General features: G+C 38.1%; 1 protein-coding gene across 1 annotated transcript; it reads right to left on the minus strand.

Moving 5' to 3' along the window:
• Window positions 1–1,652: 1,652 nt before the first annotated feature.
• Window positions 1,653–13,250, minus strand: cdcp2 (CUB domain containing protein 2). Its single transcript, XM_052010735.1, has 6 exons — window positions 13,199–13,250; window positions 9,908–10,255; window positions 8,153–8,494; window positions 4,427–4,780; window positions 3,131–3,309; window positions 1,653–2,328 (listed from the first exon to the last, which is right to left on the minus strand). The coding sequence occupies exons 1-6, from the start codon at window positions 13,248–13,250 to the stop codon at window positions 2,008–2,010; spliced, it is 1,596 nt and encodes a 531-aa protein (XP_051866695.1). The 3' UTR covers window positions 1,653–2,007.
• Window positions 13,251–20,067: the final 6,817 nt, after the last annotated feature.

Below are 20,067 nucleotides of genomic sequence, written 5' to 3' on the forward strand. Positions count from 1 at the left end.
ACCCTCCAGCTGCCCGTCATTTTTGATTCTCCCTTCAACTCCTACTCTGACCTTTCTCTCTTTGACCTCTGTTGCATGAACTACAACAAAAGATCAAAGTACTGCACCTCATCTTTCAATACTGATACAATACTGTTCAACAATTTCAGATATTTACTCTGTTGTTTATATCTTCTCAAGACCCATTCTTCATTTCTTCATTAGTTGCGCTATCATCCCGTTCACCATGTATATTTTTAAAATCATTTTTATCCTTCATTCTCCCTTGCCTTGAATCCTCTTTTTCATGCTGCCCTCCTCCCCTTTCCTTCAAGTATCTCTAATTTTTTCTAGGTCATTAACCAGAGCATTAAGTCTGTTACTCTCTATGTAACTGCTGCCTGAAATACTGAGTATTCCAGTTTTTTTTCTGCATTTATTTCAGATCTCCATCATTAGTAGAATCTTGTTTTTCTTTTCAGTGTATATGCATTCAATAATTCCACAAATTTCATAGAAGCAATGTCCTTCCAGAGAATCAAACTAAAGCAAACGGAGACTAATCTTTAAAGAAAGCAACAAGGATTAAAACCATTGCAAATACGATTCTGATGAAAATCACTGGCCAGGTGATAAATCTTCCTCCTTTTTAATACAACAAAGTTAAATTGAGAAGTTGCCAATTCAGATGGTGTCACATAAAAATAAAATATTTGGTGCTGTGAAAAGCAGAAAGAAAGGCTGTGACCCCTGTGTCAGATACAATATTTCCATATGTTCACCCATAGATATGATTAAAACCATCTGATACAGGTTACAACAGAATGCTTTCGTGTAAGTGGATATCAGAGCCAGTAACAAAGACTGTTGGCCAACTTTTCCCCAGTGGAATAAATAAGAAAGGTGGTGCAACAGTGCAATGCATCTGCTGCAGTGTCAAGTGTTAGATGGGGAGTATTGTCTAACCAGCATTGTTCATGTGGTGCTGCCACTAAACTTTTCTGAATCCTTTTGCAATGCAGATAATAACCAACTTAATGCCTGCTATAAAGGAGTGCAGAGACATTTAGAATGAACTTGTTGAAGAAGTTTTTCTGTGTTCCTATGATCCCAGTATTATAGCTATAATTCTGCCTCTCTGTTCCATTGGGAAAGGAGGATTGTAAATGTATCCATTATGTGTTTGTATGAGCAGAAGTACATTAGCACTGTGTTTAAATCACTGGACTAGATGCCAGAGTTCCAGACCAGTGGTCTAGAGACATGAGTTTGAATCCCACTATAGAAGCTGGAGAATTTAAATTCAAGGAATAATGTGTCTAGAACAGTAGCTATAAAACTACTGGATTGTTGTTAAATCCCATCTAGTTTAGTAACAGCTTTCAGGGAAAATAATCTTCTGCCCATACCTGGTCTGGCTAACATATGACTCCAATGTGGGTGAATCTTAACTGCCTCCTCAGTAAGATCTGACTTATGCCATTGCGTGTAAAATTGACCCACTTCAATGAGAAATAAACTGAAGCTGCTGTCCTTGGAGCCATAGAACAAAGTTTAAAATCATAAACAGTTTTAATTTAGAAATTGTTTTCAACAGTGGAAGAATTGATAAACAGAGAGCACAGTTATAAGGTGATTGGCAAAAGAACCATGGGGCAACTAATTTTGTTTTTTTCAAAATGAGTGATTAGGATTTGAATACACTGCCTGAAGCAGCTTTCAAAAGGGAATTGGACAGGTAACCGAAGGAAGGGAAGTTGAAGGGATATGAGGAAAGAGACAAGGATGATAACAAGGATGAAAGAATGCTCTATGCAACAGCTTACACAGACTCGGGCCAATTTTCCTCTTTAAGCATTGTTCTAAGTTTTAGGAAAATGTGGAACAGAGAAGAACTTCATGGAAAGTGGAAATTACTGATCTGCACTTCTGAGGGAGAAGGAATTAAAATTTGTTTTTCAAATGGTTGTTCTCTTGAGGCTTCTTCACACCCCACTTTAAGTATCACGTTGTGATTGTCTCATGTCTCTACAGCAGAACCAGTCCTATGATAGCAATCAACATTAAAAGTCCAGCCAAGACACAAATACCAATGAAGACAATGTCGCTGGTATCTTGCATCCTTGAAACATCAGATCCATCTACCACCTTTGACTCTTCAGGATTAGAATCCTCCAAACTCACAGCCAGCTGTTGGAGTTGATACAATTCTTTGTCTGTAATGATGTTGTAGGAAGCTGCTTTTGTTTTGACATTGCACTGCACCTCATATTCCTGGGCGTCACCACGCATTCCATCAGAAAAATGTAAATACAAAATGTTCACAAAAATGGTGGTGTTCTTAATTCTCTGCAAAGTGAAAACTGAAATAATGACCAAGTTTTCAACTGCTTGTTGTATGTAGATAACACTAATATGAACATTTGAATTATGAGCAGGAGTCGGTCACTCAAGCCTGTTCCATCATATAATAAGATGATGGCAGATCTCATTGGAAGGTAAGATAGGTAGGGTAATTAATAAGGCACACTGCATGTTTGCTTTTATCAGTTCAGGCACAGAATACAAGAGTAAGGACATCATGCTAAAACTGTATAAGATACTAGTTAGGCCACAATTAGCATACTGTGTACAGTTTTGGTCACCACACAAAGGGAAGGATGTGATGACACTTGGGAAGGAAGAGATCTGCAAGAATGTTACCAGAACTAGAAAAATTTAGTTATGAAGAAAGACAGTCCAGGCTGAGATTATTTTCTTCGGAACAAAGGTGAGGGAGGGAAGATTAAATTGAGGCACATAAATTTATGAGACGTTGACACGTTGAGAAGGAAGGATCTCTTTTTTTAATAAGGGTTCAGTAACTAGGGGAAATAGGTATGTTAATTGGTAAAAGGATTGGCAAGGAGTTCAGGAAAGTAGTGCAGATCTGGAACACTTCCCTGAGCAGTGCCAAAGGCAGAAACTCTCATCACATTTAGAAAGTATCTGGATGAGCAATTGAAGAGTTTTACCTAAAAGGCCAAGCACTGAAAGTTGGGAAATGAAATTAATCTATAAAGCTCCCTTTGCACCGGTGGTGAGCTGAATGCTCTTCTATGACATAAAAATATATTTGATTCTTTGACTCAGTTTATTGTCAGTTAATTACCTGTGTCTTTGTTCCGCAGGCATCAAACCGTGAAATTATCTTGAATATTGAGCCAAATACCTGAGCCATACAGCCAGGTCTTCCGAGATAAATGTTGTTACGACTTAGTGAAGGAAGAGCCTGCATGGCAATCTGAATCTGGAAATCTGTTCTAGTGCAGCTGACGTTCATGGGAACAACTGAAATAAATAAAAGAGAAAAACTTAGTTAATATTAAGTAGCTATGGTTGCATCTGTTACACAGAATAATCCTCAGAGTACTGAAGGGTAAAGGACCTGATGACTCATTTGATAAATACACTGCCTCGTGTGTAATGCTCACTCACTCAGTTGGTAAATAAACTGCCCAGTGATCCTATGTCTGTTGAATGCCCTGCTTTATGTGTCACTGGGACAATTGACTCTGTTGGCAAATGAGCTGTACAAACCAAGAAGGTCCCTGGGTCAATTCCTGTTTAGTTCATCTCTGCCAGAAACTAGTAGAGCCACCAGAATTGACCTCAATGTACTCCATACCACAGCTGAGGGAGTAGAATATGCAGTCAGTTCTCCCTTTCATGCTCGGTGTATAGTTATCATAGCTGGGAAGTACACACATGAAGACTGAAGTGTAGATGTAAGTACGGGATCATGCTCTTGATAAGTTTTCCATTCACCACCACAGGTGCACATATGAAGAATGACCACCTAGGTAAAGTAATGAGGGTAGCCTGTGCTGGAGCATGCCACAGCATGATTAGGAAGAAAATCAGAAGAAAATTGAAATATTAACTTTCTTTAAAAATAAAAACATGCACAAAATTGTAGCCTCAGAAAATCATACAATAGAATACAATATGGAAGAAAGCTGTGGACAACAGAATGAGTGATAAGGAGAGATGAAAATACTTGAACCAACATAATTTAGGATTGCTAAGCTTTGTATACATGTTCTCACAGACTGCATGAGACCTTAGTATCTGATTATCTGCTTTTCTTGTGACAGCTTTACTGCTTGTAAGATCTGGGACCTTTTGAGCTTCCAGAGGTATGCAGACCCGATGATAATTAGATTGAAGCACTAACCAGGAAAAATAATTAAATTATAGTGTATTTTTCCCATCATTTGCAGTATTTTGTATTAAATTATGGAATTTCACATGTCACGTTATAGGTGCTCAGGAGTGTCATCCTAAATTTTCAAGCCTGATTGTCTGGAGTGGAAAGTAAACCTCCAAGTTGGATAGATCATTCGATCAGAACTCACCAGATTCCACACAGCTAATGATTTTCTGCCATAATGACTTTCTAACTTACCAGCACTGTATGAAACATGGAAGCCACGAGAAGCTGTGTTCCTGTCAGCCGACAACACAAACAAAAGTCTGTTCCCATTGGACAACAGTGAAGGGGGTGAGTTCCGACCGCACCATTTTCCCAGCAATGTGTCAGTCTCGCTGTCTCCATCAAAGATTGCCAGAAAGTCATAATCACAGGCATCACTCAGGCTATCCCTGTCCTCCAGCTCAAAATCAATTAAGTGAACTTTGATCCTATAACTTACAGGTTGCTGGACTGTCCAATGACAATTGATATTATTAGGATAAATGTTTGGATATCGAGGGCTGGAGAAATTCCCCTTAATGGCTGTGAATACTTGTTGACACTCACCTGGAAGAAATAAGACAAATATAAATGATAAATCTTAGGAAATATAAATTGCAAATAAATAATTGTTTTATACAGTTCAGCACTAAATAAAACCAAATCCTGGCTACTACCTAGAACTGACATTATTCTGCTATATCTGGGAATAAGAAGGATTAGTCCTTTGACAAGCAATTGGTTGGTGAACTTTTATGCTCATCAAGGCAAAGGACTGTTGAAAGAAGGAAATGACTTTCCCAATTTGAACTCTCTATGTCAACATTAAAGTCAGTCCTGTGACTTGCATACCACAGTAAGGTCGTAAAATATCATGTACCCAACCCAAACAATGGTCACAAAATTCCTCAAATGCCACTGCTTATTTCTGATGCCTCTTGCTGCCTCTCACAGTTGCTCCCTGAAGATCACTTGCACTAACACAAGGGTCCGGGAGAGGAGCAGGAGCACCCAACGACCAGGGGCCAAACCGGCACAACCATAACTTTGCATATGGTGTCCAAATAAGGTTGGATAAACAACTGAACCCCAAAGTTACATCCTTTAACCACCACATTACCTCCCACACCTCCTCTCCCATCCCAACATGATCCCTTCAGCCTCCTGAATACAGGAACAATCCTGAGATTTCTCTTATAGTTTATTCATACAGATCTTTGGAGGTCCTGACTACTTGCCTAATCTGGTGACACCCATCTTCCATGCCCATCTCTGTTTCCCAAGAGTAGCAATATCTGTCCTTCTGGAGATTAGTGTACCTCAACTCATGTTGCAAACTGGTTAATGTGTGTTGGGTCCCAAGGGGTTGAAGCAGCTGAACCTTTTGGCAAAGGAAATCCCAATCCACATTTGATTTGTGCCATCTTTTCATTCAAAGTAGAAAGATGAATGTTCACTCTAGATGTCAAGGAAACTTCTGGAAACTCCGCTTCCATCATTTATTTGATGTTCTGTATGACTTTTAGCAGAATTACAGTGAAAAACTGAGGAACTAATACCAACCTCAGAACATCACTCCCAAAAAACAGGTCACATTTAAATTTCTCACAGCATCATTCTTTGTAGCCTTGAGAAATATAAATGTGGGAGCAAATTATTGAGGATAACACCAATGCAGTAAGAGGTGAGTGATCTTAAAACCCTGAAATTGTAAGAGGAAAGGAATATTACAGGAAGTAATTATTACCATTTTTTTAGGAAGTTAAGTTTATTGCAATAGTTTACTGCAGGGGAGATGCAGTGTAGCAGTAAGTTGTGTAGAACAATGTTTCTAATGTCTTAGAGGAACTTAGGAGAAAAGCTGGAGAGTGGTTGTAGAAGTTTGCTAAACAGGTGAGACTCCTCATATGAGAGAGCTGTTTGGACGGGCCCCTGTAATATAGGAACTGCGGTCAAGTTTAACAGACAAATGAATTTTGTTCTGAGTTAAGAACTCTTGAAGGGAAAATTGTTTAGCAAGAAGGCAAGAATCAACTTTGTCGAAGGGCAGTTTTATGAATGATAGATGTCTGGGGAGTTCCATCTGCCATCCTTGTCCAATGACCTTACTCCTTCTCTGCTCATAGTTTCTGCTGGCAAAACCTTGAATACATTTCACCTGGACCCTTTGTCTAAATAATTTAAGTAGGTTATAAACAGCTGGGGCATGAGCGCCGATTCCTGGGACATTCCATCAGTTACAGATGCACATACTAAAAATAATCAATTTCTTCCTCTGCTCAGTTTTCTATCTGTTAACTAATTCTGAATGCACACTAATATACTACTCTCAATCCCCCAGGTGCTCTAATTTTGCTTAATAATCTCTTGTCCTTGACAAAAGCCTTCTGAACATCTAAATAAACGACATCCACTGGTCTCCCTTGCCTATTCTGTTGGGAAACTTTAACAGATTTGTGAAATATGATTTCCCTTTCACGTATCTCTGTTGATTCTGCTCAATATTATGATTTAAAAGATTCTAGCATTTTCCCTACTACCAATGTCAGCTAAATGGCCTGCAGTTTCCCATTTTCTCTCTCCCTCCTTTCTTAAATAGTGAGGTTACTTTCCAAACTGTGGAAAACCTAGAATCTATGGAATTTTGGAAGATGACAACCAATGCATCCATGATTTCCATAGCTACCTCTTTTAGAATTCTGGGATGCAGGTCGAGGGGTCCTGAGGATATATTTTCTTTTAGTCCCATTTATTTCTCCAATAATACTTTTTTCATTAATGCTCATATATTTTACCTCTCATTCCCTATTGACCTGTTGTTTTCCATTATTTCCAGGAGGATTTTTATGTCTTCTTCTATGAAAACAAATGCAAAAGTTCTCTGCTATTTCCTTATTCTCCAATATAAGTTCTGTCTCAGTCTGCAAGGGATCCATAATAACCTTTAGTAATCTCTTCCATTTTACATATTTATGAAGCTTTTATGGTCTGTTTTTATGTTTCTCACTAGATTACTCTCATATTCTACTTTTCCCTTCCTTATCAATATCTTGGTCCTCTGCTGAATTCTGAATTTTTCCTCATCCTTACGCTTTTAGCAACATTATAACCTTTTTCTTTTGTTCTAATGCTTTAACATCCCTTGTGATCCATGGTTGAACCACTTGGGTTTTTGTGCTTTGAAGGATATATATTTGCTATAAACAATGAATTACTTCTTTAAATGTTAACTATTCCCTGTCTACTGTTATACTCTTAGTTTCAATCCCCAATTTAGCACAGCCAAATCACTCTTAGTACCCTTGTTGTTTGCTCTGTTTAGATTTAAGACTGTGGTTTTGGATTGAAATAAGTTACTTTCAACATTAAGTTAAAATTTTGTCATATTATGATCACTTTTACCTTAAGGCCCTTCAACTGTTAGTGTTATTTAACTCTATCTCTTAGCACAAGACTAGAACTGAAATACCCTATTCTCCATTGGTCCATCAAAACATTGATCTAGAAAATTATCTTATATACACTCCATGAATTTGTTCTGCTTGCTAATACTGCTAATTTGGTTTGCCCCTAGATATAGATTAAATTCCCAATGGTTACTATATTACTCCTGTTACATGTGTCACTCAGTATTGAGAGATATTATTATGCTAAAAATATAGATTGCTGTGATTTGTGTCAAGATCACGCATTAAAACTGGTCATTATGTTGAGTTTCCAAAGCACAACTAACATCAGTGGAAATGGAGGAGGAAGAAGGAAAGAGGGCTAAACAAAAAAAAATAATAATCACTCTACAGACTTTCAATAAGCAACTCTCTGTAACTTAAACAGGCTTTACAATGAACATGAAAAGAGGGAAAAAAATAAAAATCTATTTGTTATCAAAATAGCTTGAAATTTTCTTAAATACTACTATCATTTTTATATATATCTTACCTGAAAAATAAAATGCTTTGAAGCCCTTTGCACCAATGTTGAAGTCTGATTTAAAAACAACAAGTAGTTCATTGGCACTGGAAACGATATCTGGAGGTTTTGTCCCACCACAATAATGACCCCAGTGTCTGGCATTCATGCTGGACCCATCAAACATGGCCACATAGTCAAAACTACAATCCTCATTACTTTCCAGGTGAAAGTCGTAGAAGATCAGATTGATCACCGATTGATTAGAGACACGAATAAACCAGCGGCATTCAGCATTATTAGGGTAATTATCTGGGTACTCAGGGCTTGAGAGCACTCCAGACAGACCCGTTAACACTCCTCCGCATACATCTGTAAGTAGCAATAATTGAAACATCAAAGTGATTCTGAAGATTTTTAAAATTCATTCAATATTTTATTTTTGTGCATGCAGATCATTCCCCAATATTTTATCTGAAACCTGTGCCACTGCCCCCATCCAGCTGCTTCCTTGGAAAAATAACATGCTGAATGCTTGGTATGGTTCAGACTGAGAGTAAGATGAAACTTATAAATTAGGAGCAAGCATAGAGGACTCAGACGCTTGAGCCTCCTCTGCCAGGTCACAATTTGCAGTCAGTTTGTAGTCCATCTTTGCTTTCTGCTTATAGGCTTTCCAACTTCAAGAATTGTTATAACTATATGAATATTGGAGTGGAATCCCGCATGTTTGATGAGAGTAAATTGACAAAATGGTTCTCGATTACACAAAGATTTACAGGTACACATCAAGTACCTATTGGGGCTTGTTGGATATAAATTACAGTCAAATCGCTTCTAAAGAATTTTCCTTTATATATATCAGAGACTATTATGAAGATAAAGTGCTTCTACTTTCTGGTCTCCTCTCTGCACTGTAAAGTAGTGCTGGGGGCAAGAATCCTGTGGCAGAATTAATTCTTCAAGCTGGGTTTTTCTACTCCACGTCACCAAATACTGGGCTGAGATGTGGACATCTCACAATTTGATTTATTTCTGTACCCTTCATATCAAAACACATTTTGTCCACAAGATTACTGGAAGTGTGAGCAAATAGCAGCACAGCAAGGGGAACAGTGCAGGGGAACTTTGATGAGTAACCAATGAAATTTAGGGACTGTGAAATAAAGGAAGAACTGAGATGGAGGGTGCATTGAATTATACGTAAAGTAAGATACATAAAGAAAAATAGACAGAAGACAAAAAAGTGGTATTAAGGAAATGAGATGGAAAGCAAATGTAAATGTTGGCATTTTAAAAAATTCTAAGAACACTCCATAACCCGATGAAATGAGACTCCACAAACGTGAGTCTGAATTCAAATCGCCAACAATTATCACATTGTTAACAGTGATCTTAGGCTATTAATCCCTAGATTTAACATCAAATTTAACATCAAATTAGTGTGCAAATCTAGCACTTTTATGACCTTAACAGGAAAGTTCACAAAGCCAATGGCAGGGTAGTTCATACTGGACGAATGCGCTAATTAGAAGTTCAATGGATATATCCTCCTTTCCTCAAACTGCTGGTGACACACGTTCATAACAACATCTGTTGATCAGACACTGTCATTTTTCAGTATATTCTGGTACACTATTAGTCTGATGTTCACTATGTCACGACCTAGCAAAATCAGAATTGGAATTCTGTCATAGTAGATCAAATTTTAAAAATTGCTCACCATTTGAGTGCTTATTTAAATCTGAAAGTTTAAATCTAAATAAGTATACAAATTGATCAAACCTTTGTTGTATGAAGCAGAGAATCCACGACTGGCCACATGCTTATCTGAGCGAAAAATGATCGACATCACATGCCAGGAAGAGGAGAAATGAGGAGGAAAAGCTTTTCCACAAAATTTGCCCAAGAGATTTCCCTCATCCCCAGATACTCCATTATAGATTTTGAGGTAATCATATTCACAGTGAGTGTGAAATTCAAGGTCAAAATGGTGGAAGGTAAGCAGAATGGAGGAGCCCTCCGTAACAACAATCAGCCATGTACATTCAGTCTCATATGGATAATATCCTGGGAAATTAGGGCTGGAGAAATTCCCATTTGTTGCAGATAGAATGCCCCCACATTTAACTCCTGGTAGGAAAAAAACAAAGCAAAAAATATAATTTTGCACAAGATTTGCTTCAATGCTAACAAAGCATGATAATCATTTTTTTAACTAAAATGGCCAGATGCTCATTCTACAGATCATGTTGCTATAGAAGCATTTTGGAAGATTGTAAGTTCCACTATTTTGTCTGTGCTGAGTTGGTTTATTGCAACTAAAGGACACTGGGCTTTTTACAATCAAATGAAAGGAAGAACTTCCATTTATATAGTATTTTTCATAATTAGGATTTTTTTGTCATATGAGTTGACATCATACCATTGTAGTCAATATTCTCTAAAATTTGTACTTTTGTTTCCATTGGCTTTGAGTTAAACAGAAATCAATTTATTAATGTTCACATAAAGTTCTTATCAGAAAAAATACTTTCCTGAAAATGAATGGAAAGGGAGAAAGAGGGAGAAAGAGAGAGATGCTATCCATGCAAAATATATCAGTTAAAAGCACAGAGATGGAAGCTTTACCTGGTCTGGCTGTGACTCTGCAGACTGTCCACAGTAACAACACTCCTACAGCAGCCTGCCCTGCACTATTTTGCATTGCTGAGTGCCGAAGAAAACTAGAAAACCAGACAAGAAGGCAAAATTATATCATCCTTTACAGCGACATATGAAGTAACACACAGTGGTTGTAGAATTAATAGTGGCATTAATAATTCACTAGGAGTCTGAATTAGTAACTTGATCCATCTCTGGTTCCTTTCAGTAAATATTAATGAGCTGGATCCAATGTCCTCATTCTCCACACTGCACTATACAACTTGTTATACATTCTTGCGAACAATGATCTAAATATTTAATTTGTTAAAGTCATAAATATTCTTTCATAAATTTAGGAATGATCCCATATTCATTAATTATTTTATGGAAATCTACACAATTTAACATTAAAAATGTATCCATTTAACAGATGGTGGGCCAGTTAAAAACTAGTAAGTACAGAAGAACCCAAATCGATTTTAAAAGCTCCAAGGCTGCATGCCTTAAAAAATGTAACTAGAAGCCCATGGATATCAGCATACTCTTTGTTCACCAACTCCCAACATTAGTATTCTCCCTTTTAACTGGTTTACATCATTTATATTGAAAAATGAAAATATTTGTCTTAAGAAGAGAAATTGATCTGTATTTCGAAATTACCTAATCTTTTCAGTGCTAGGTTACAGTGGAAATTATGCAGGGGATTTAATAATTTTGTTTAGCTATGAGGAGATTTATGGTTGAGAAGTTTACTAACACTCATATTCTAAGTTCATGCACAAAGAATATTTGGGCTAATTCTAATAGACAGTTGGCGCCCCTGGAACATAATCAAGAAAGATTTGTTGTAATCAAGAAAAAATAGTGAAATGCATTCAGGAAAATAGTGTTGGATTAAAAGAGAGTGCAGCAAGTTAAGTTAGCTCTTTTAATAATTTTCAATAGTAAATTATTTCTTGTTTTATCAAATTAGATGAAATGGATACATTGTTGCCTGTTAAGAAATCTTAGGTTTTTTTCAAGTAATAGTTGACAGCCTGTTGTGTCTCATTAATCTTGGCAGAAGATACTTCAACACAGTGAACAAGAGTATATTTAAATACAGAATCTACCACATTCTATTACAATCTCTTAGAATAATGGAGCACAATATCTTCAGTTCAAGATGAAATGCAATACAATATCCACGTGTAACTAATCTTACTTTAATTATTTAGCTTTTAACTGTGACTGACATACTCACTCCATGTCATGTAATTTAATGATCACTAGTTCAATCATTGTCTTTCCCCAAAAAGGTTCTATTCTAACATTTTCTGATGATACAAATATACAACTATCAGCCATGGGGACCCTACACATCATATTCCTCCTGCTGTGAAATTTTTGTATACTGCTCCTCATTATTTTGACGTTAGTCACTCTATCTTTTCTATTCCCCAATATGTATACTTTTTAATTGGTGAAATGCATTTTCTCTCTTACAATAATTTACAAAAGTGGTGGCATAATCCAGCAGTGATGTAGCACAAGCAGCAACCACTCAAGATCTAAGTACTGCAGTGAAAGACTGCTCTCATCTCACTGGTAATTTCAGGCTCTTGCCCTCGTGGCTTTTGATTACAGATAACTAATGCACTTGCAGGGTCTCATGGTCCAACAATCTGTCGTCCCACAAATTACTAGGATTGTTGAGGTGCAGTCCTAGAGGAGCGGCACAGAGTTTTGCGGAAAATTTAATGGCTTGTACTCTCTCAGGAAGACAGTATTCCTCATTACCGTGCCGGAAGTGCCATTGCTATATCTGCCTCCCACAGTGCAGTCTGAAAGCAGCCTTCTCAGCCCAAAGTGGGGAATTATCATTGTAGTGACTGGTATCGCACTCTGATGAGTTCTTCAAGAACAGCCCCAGGAAATAAAGTGTCTTTCTGGGTTCTATCCTCCCTCCACATGCTTCTGCTCTCCAGCTACTCACTGTATGATGCCAAAGTTATGCAGACAACCATGAGTCTTGACACCTGGCCTGTTGAGGATCGTTGGGTTCCTCCAGGGTGGCGCAGACACCAGAAGTGTTGATTCAACATACAAATGCTCTGCTCTGTCACATTAGCAGCTAATTATTGGTGTGCTCCGATGCATTAAATGGAGCTGGAAGAGCATAGCCACAGAATGAAGAAACTGTCAGCTGCCAGGTTACTGCCACTAGTCTGCATAGATAGTTGACGATGATTAGCCATAATCTAGATGACAAGGGAGTGGATTCACTTTGGCTTCAGCAAAAGGTATAATTGACATGTAGTGCCCACAAAATATTGTAAAAGCAGCCAATGGCAACCTGCACCTTTGGGACCTCTGTAATCATGATACTCTCAATCTCTGGCATGTTTCTGGCAAGGAAAAATGAAATGTGGTTGGTTAAAATATATTTACCTAAATTCATATCTGAGGATCCAGAAACATCCAGTTCCACTTGGCCTTTCATTGGCCAACTGTTATTTTCTCCCACAGTTTGCTTATTCTGAGAATGTAATATATATATGAGGAAACTCAACCCCAGAAATCTATTCATTTCAATTCAATGATGAGGCTAGACAGAAGTGAATGGTAATGGGACAAGTAAAGAAACGGAAGATGAGTGCAGGGGAAAGGGAAGAGCAGAATCATTATTAGAAATTGTTGAGTCCTATACTTGAATCTCTCCTGCCTTTCACCCATCAAACCTCCTCAGACTTTCAGCCTTATCTCCCTTGTTTCTCACACAGTCCAAGATCAACACTAAAATTCCCATACTAAAGTTAGATGGCAACATAATACAGGAATCTCTGATGGATTGGCAGCAAAAGGTCAGAAGTGTAAAATGGGTGGAATTGGATTCCAACTTATTTTCCATTTCTTTCCAGTAGTGTTTCTTATTTAATCATCTCTTCTACTTATCACCTTCCCCAATTTTTGCCTTCTTTCTGTGTCCACGCTTCTTTCTTTTAATGGTCACTACTCTAAATGACTCTTTCATTTCAGTCATTGGCTTTCTTGTAATCACTGCCTTCCCTCCAATCGCATTCAATGCCTGCATTCCTTATGATTAATATTTATTGTTGTCTCCTGATAGATTAATGGAGGCCAGTTCCCCAGGTGGATAAAAGAATGGCAGAACCATTTTGTCACTCAGTACACATATGCTCTATCACAGGAAGTAGGGTTATTAATTATTATGGCAGACAAACTGAGCTGCCGGGCATTTTTTTTAACTGGTACCAATTCACCATTGCTTTTTTTCACAAGTTACAAGAGCCCTCAATTAGTGCGACTCCCACTACTCTATAATTTGGAAAGCGCAACTACCTCTACATGTGTGCAATCACTAGTAATAGAGAGGCAGCTGCTGATAACGATCCACAGTTCCTATTTGTTTTGTTTCAGTCACTTTTGCCTTGCCTCATTATTGAAATGAAATGAATAGATTTCTGGGTTTTTTTTTAAACATATAATCATAAAACATTCTTGTGCAAATTCTTAGTACCTGTCTTCTGCAGGATGTTGCCTGTTTTACTATTCCCTTGCAACGCTTGTTGAGTGACTAGAGTCAGGTTGATAGAAGGCTGTTTAATTCCACTAAGGGGCTACAGATAGTCCTCAGATATTAAGCAGCTCTGGGCCCAGATGGGCTGGCTTAAAACTGCATGGTCTATCCATGAATAGCCATAGTCTGGACTGGCTGACTGACAAGCAACAACAAGCACACAGGCAATCGGGCTGTACTGGGAGACTAACAGATTGAGTAGGAATTGAAGGATCTTATGGCCAGAATTCTGGTTTGTGGGCTGGGATGAGCAAAGAATGAGTGGCAATCAGGATGTGGAGAGGGTGGTGGAGAGTCAGTATAGTACAGAAGGAAGAGTCCAAGAAGGAAGACAAGTTGATGGGTACTTCTAGGACAACGTTGTTCACTGGCAGACGGACAGCCATGTAATGGAATTTCTAGGCAATAATATTATGTCTGCTAGACCACATTATTGTACAAAGCAAGGCAGTTGTACCAATTTACTTTATTCCTGTTACAACTAAAATTGGCTGTAAGCAGTTGTGTAGTGAGTAATCTGGTTTCAGTTAGATCTATTTTTTCTATTTGTTTTTTGGGATCTGGGCATCACAGGTAAGGCCAAAATCTGTTGCCTATCTCTAATTAACCTCTTTTAGTGAAGGTACTTCCACAGTGCTGTTGGGGAAGATGTTCCAAGATTTAGACCTGGTGATGATGAAAGAATGATAAGTGACATAGTCCCAGGTTGGGATGGTGCGCAACTGAGAGGCGAACGTGCAGGTTACTGTGTTCTTGTGTACCTGAAACGATTGTGATAAAGATCACAGATTTGGGAGGGGCTATTGGAATGACCTCAGTAAGTGACTGCAGTGATTCTTGTAGATGGAACACATGCAGTAATTGTGCAGGGAACGAATGTTTAGGGTGGTGGATAGAGGGCAAGCGGGCAACTTTATCCTGGATGGTGCCAAGCCTCCTGAGTGTTGTTGGAGCTGCACTCATTCAGGGAGGTTGAGAGTATTCCTTTACACTCTTGACTTCTGCCTTGTGGATGCTGGAAAGACTTTAGGATGCCAGCATATGAATTACTTGCCACTGGATATCCAGCTTCTGGTGGCCACAATATTTATACGGCTGGACTAATTGAGACTCTGATCAATGGTGACCCCAAGGATATTGATATACTGGATGTCTCTGCAATGTTAATGCCATTGAATATCAAGTGTAGGTAATTAGGTTTGCTCTTATTGGACTCCCTGATGCTTTAGTGTTGTCTAGGTCTTGCTGCACGTAGGCATAGGCTGCTTCACTTGCTGAAGAGTTGCAAATGGAACTGAACGTTGGGCAACCCATCAGTGAACATTACCACCACTGATTTTGTAATTAAAGGAAGGTGATGGATGAAGCAGTGGAAGATGATTGGGGCTGGGAGATTCCCTTGAGAGATTCCTGTACGGTAATTGATGAAAGTCAGATCATCTGCAATTAATAAGCCTTCATCACCTTCTCTCAACCAGTGCCACCACCTTTATTATTATTCAGTTTCTCTTGGTCTCCAACCTACTACATACATTCCTTTTGTCCTCTCCTTCTCTGCAAATGAAAACATGCTAGTTTTCTAACATTTTCTATTTCTAATGAAAGGTTATCAACCTGAGACATTAATTGTGTTTCTCCCTCCATAGATACTGTCTGGCCTGCTTAGTATTTCCAGTATTTTCTGTTTTTCTTTCAGATTACAAGCAGCAGCTGTCTCTTGTTTTTCAGACCAATGAAAATTGATGGCAAACAGCCAGGGATGACAGAGAACCTTCAATTGATTGGAGGATCGGGTAACAGAGTACAACATTTAGTCAACGGGTCACTTCCTGGTTATCAGCTACAGATTGGTTCCCTGAAGAATTGCAGTAATTGTGTCATGGTTATTAATCCTCCTATGCGAAGTGATCAGGCGCCAAGGACATGGAGCATATAGACAGCTGATGCTCACATCAATGGTTGTTGTCAATAAATAAGATGGCCAAAATTTGTGGGAAACTGTATAATCATAAAGTAGCATCAAGTGCAGTTCGAAATTTCAAAGCTCTGAACTATTCTCAGGCTTCAGGTATTAGTTTACTGTATTTTCAAAACTCTAAATTTAGATACTTTATGAAATTGCATATTTTGATTACATGTAGTTGCAGGAGTACAATGTAATATGAGAAACCAGAATTTACTATCGTAATGGCAGTGAATCCAGTGCTAAGTGGCATCATTACTCTGTGAAACTAAAAGCAACTTCAGGATTTTTGCAAATACAAATCTTAATGCAAATACCACAAAGTTGCCAGTGGTACAGGGTCCCTACACAGACTGCACTGTGAAAAAAAATTTCCACTGAAATCAAGGGAAATAGATTGAACAGGCGTAAATTTCACATATTTACTAAATAATCGGACATCAAAGACCACACAAAATTTATTTAGACCACATGTAACTTGGGATGAATTTTAACTGGTGTTCAAAATCATTATTACTGTTTAGCAAGTTATATGGACCTGAAAAATTATTTTATACCTGTTTATTTTATTTTCCTCATCTCAATATTTCTGAACATAGGGGCTTTAGATATGATTTTTAAGAGGTTTTATATTTCATTTGATTTAATTATTAGACTTTATTAAGTGCTCTGCAAAATGTCTGTAAAATTAATTAAAACTGCTTCCTGAAATAGAGTGAGAGCATTCTTTAAAGTGATTGGCTTCTCAGCTGAGTTGATAACATTGCACCTGTTGGTTGCTAGGGAAATCTGAATTGATGCCTGACTGCATCTGGCATTGGAAAAGGGAAGTCCTTGCCTCAGAGACTGCAAGATCTTCATGCTGAGTTTTCTTTAATATCAGCAACAACTATCATTACTTTGCTGCTAACCAACAACTCTGCACTGTTAGGGTTTCTCAGAATTTGCTGGCAGCAAATTTCTTGGTATTTAAATTAATGTGGGGTTGGGAAAGAGGCAGTTCTACTTATTAATATTCCCTTGGTTGGATTTGCTGCCTTTATCTATCTATGAATTCATTCTGCATGTTGATCTGCACCTCTTTTTATGGAAAACAAATGATCTTACCAACTAACATCACGCCACCTTCTCCAGATTGTCACAGATCTCATTTCATCAGGAGATCTTCCCTCCATAATCCCGCACTGCCTGCTTCTGCAACCTACCCGAGATCCACAAACAGCACCACCCCAGCAGACCCATTGTTTGCAGCCTTGCAGCCTAACCACGTGAACATTGAATTCTCCCACTTTAAGTAATCCCCACATCACCCCCCCAACCATGCTTCTTCTTTTCTTCCCTATCTCTCTTTTCCTACCCCTTTTTTTCTCTCTCCTTACCTTGACCCCTCCCCCAGTGGATCTGCTCTCCCCTCCTCCCCCTCACCGCCTATCACTATATCTTACCTGCATATCTACCTATCACCACCTTGTGCCTACCCCGCCTCCCCTCTTTTGTCCACCTATCACTGCTCTGCTTTTCCTTCCTATATATTGGGCTTCCCCTTTTCCTATCTTCAGTCCTGAAGAAGGGTCCTGACCTGAAATGTTGACTGCCTGCTTTTCTCCACAGATGCTGCCTGGCCTGCTGACTTCCTCCAGCATCATCGTGTTTTTGACCTATTGTTTCAGCCTGCTCTTGTCTTACTGAATTTATTTCTTAATCAAAAATTCTGGTAAATTGCTCTCTCATCGTTGCTTATATCTTGTTCATGTCCTATTTCTTTAAAACTACTTGCTAATGGTCACCACTTAACCTTGTCACCTGATCTGTTTTAACCTATCTACATATGGTCTTTTACCCTACACCTTACTCCTCTGCCCAGCTCTGCTCTGAAAACTCTAAACCCTTCACTTTTCCCTCAGTTCTGAAGAAGGGTTGCTGACCCACAACATTAACTGGTTTCTCTTTTCAAAGATACTGCTTGACTGGCTGAGTTCTTCCAGCATTTCTCTTTTGCCTCTTTTTATGAAGAATGTTATGGTAAATTAGTGAAGGACAAGGAGATATTTTGATAGAACTGCTTTCAGATTGCCTGACATTGTTCGAAGTAGAAAATATCTCACAACTGCTTTAACCACATGCTTGTTATGTGGCAGACTACCTCTGCTACTGTGAGAGGTGTGCACCTTCTTGTATTAATGTCAAGAGTAAACATGGATCTGCAGGGGTCTGCACTCTCCAGTCAGTGTAGCGAGTAGGGAGGTTAGTCTTGTAGTCTTCTTTTCAATGGTTAAATATGAAGCTTGTCCTGCCAGGTCTGATACAGGTTGGAGGGTCCACACAGGTTTGTACTGATGTTACATAGGTTTTGTTGCTTTTCGGAAAAAAAAGCAAAGATACCGTCAGCTGATCAGCTTCTTTGGGCTTATTCTGTTTTTTTTTCTTGTGCCAAAAATATCTGGCAGCCTTTAATATTTTGCTTCTGTAACTCTTGGCACTAATGATGCTTTAGTGGTATTCAGTGTTAATTCTAATTAGAAGGATAACTTCTAAACAACTGCAGCTTCCCATTGATGAAGATACTTGTTATTGCTGGGATTTTTTTCTTGAAACCGTGGAAATTAGATTAAGCACATTTATTTTGTTTCTCATTCATACTAATTGTAAACTATGATATAATTTAAAATAAATATATTTGTTTAAAATCTTAATCTTAGGTCCAACTTTCAGTTCAAATATGCTAATATTTCTTCTATCTTTTTTTAAATTGTGGCTCTCACTGAAGCATTTTTCCAGGAATGCTTTCCTGCCACTGTCACCTCACTAAAGGCTCAACTTTAGTGACTGTTGATAGATTCATTACAGTAAATAAAATGAGGGAAAATGGAAAATGAATGGCAAATTTCACCCATTATATGCTATTGCACAGACTAAAAGTTATCTACTTATGCTTTTTCTAGTATATTCCTCTCAGGAATAGGATCCAACTAATTTTTTTCCCCCAAACAGCAACCAGGGATTATTCCAGAATTTACCCTGGTTGAGATCAACTAATTTAGTGCAACTTGATCCTAAAAACTTTCCTAGTTCTGAAAAACCAACTGTGAATTGCATTTTGCCACCATACTTTTGAATTCATAAACCATGCTTATTTCCTGCATTGGAAGAATATTTTCATGAATTACTCACCACGTATCTGAGAAATATCATTCACAAGTATGTTATATACATATTACTTATAGTTACTTTAAATTGATTGCATGTGATTGCATCTGATAATGTGGAATCTCATGCAAATTGCTAAACAGTAGAGTGTAAATACAGAAGATTGTTTCCCAGGAAAGAGCAGTACCTGCCAATTTCCTAATTCCTATAGAGCCCTCATTGCTCTTAATACTTGTATGGTTTCCTTCAGGGAAATGTGATGTTGAAAGGAAAATTAAAAAGGGAAAGAAACTTAAAATATGCTACTAACTTCTGAAGATGTGTATTTGTTTTACATAGACAATCCACAATCTAACCTGGTTTAGTAACAATGTTATATTTCCAAAAGGAGCAACATTTGAAACATACAAAAAGCAGTCTTTTTCTCTTGCATATCCTATCCTCCAAGGGACTAGCTGGTCCATATTCTCTATTCTCTTCCCAATCAGAAATCTGCCCACTTCCATTAAATGTTTCACACTTAAGTTCATATTCAGTGAGCAAAGAATTAGTCTGTGTTATAAGTCAGTGACTCAGCAACTCCTTTTGCCTAAGGGGATCATTTTTTGT

The sequence above is a fragment of the Pristis pectinata genome, chromosome 3 (genome assembly GCF_009764475.1).
Source record: "Pristis pectinata isolate sPriPec2 chromosome 3, sPriPec2.1.pri, whole genome shotgun sequence".
NCBI lineage: Eukaryota > Metazoa > Chordata > Chondrichthyes > Rhinopristiformes > Pristidae > Pristis > Pristis pectinata.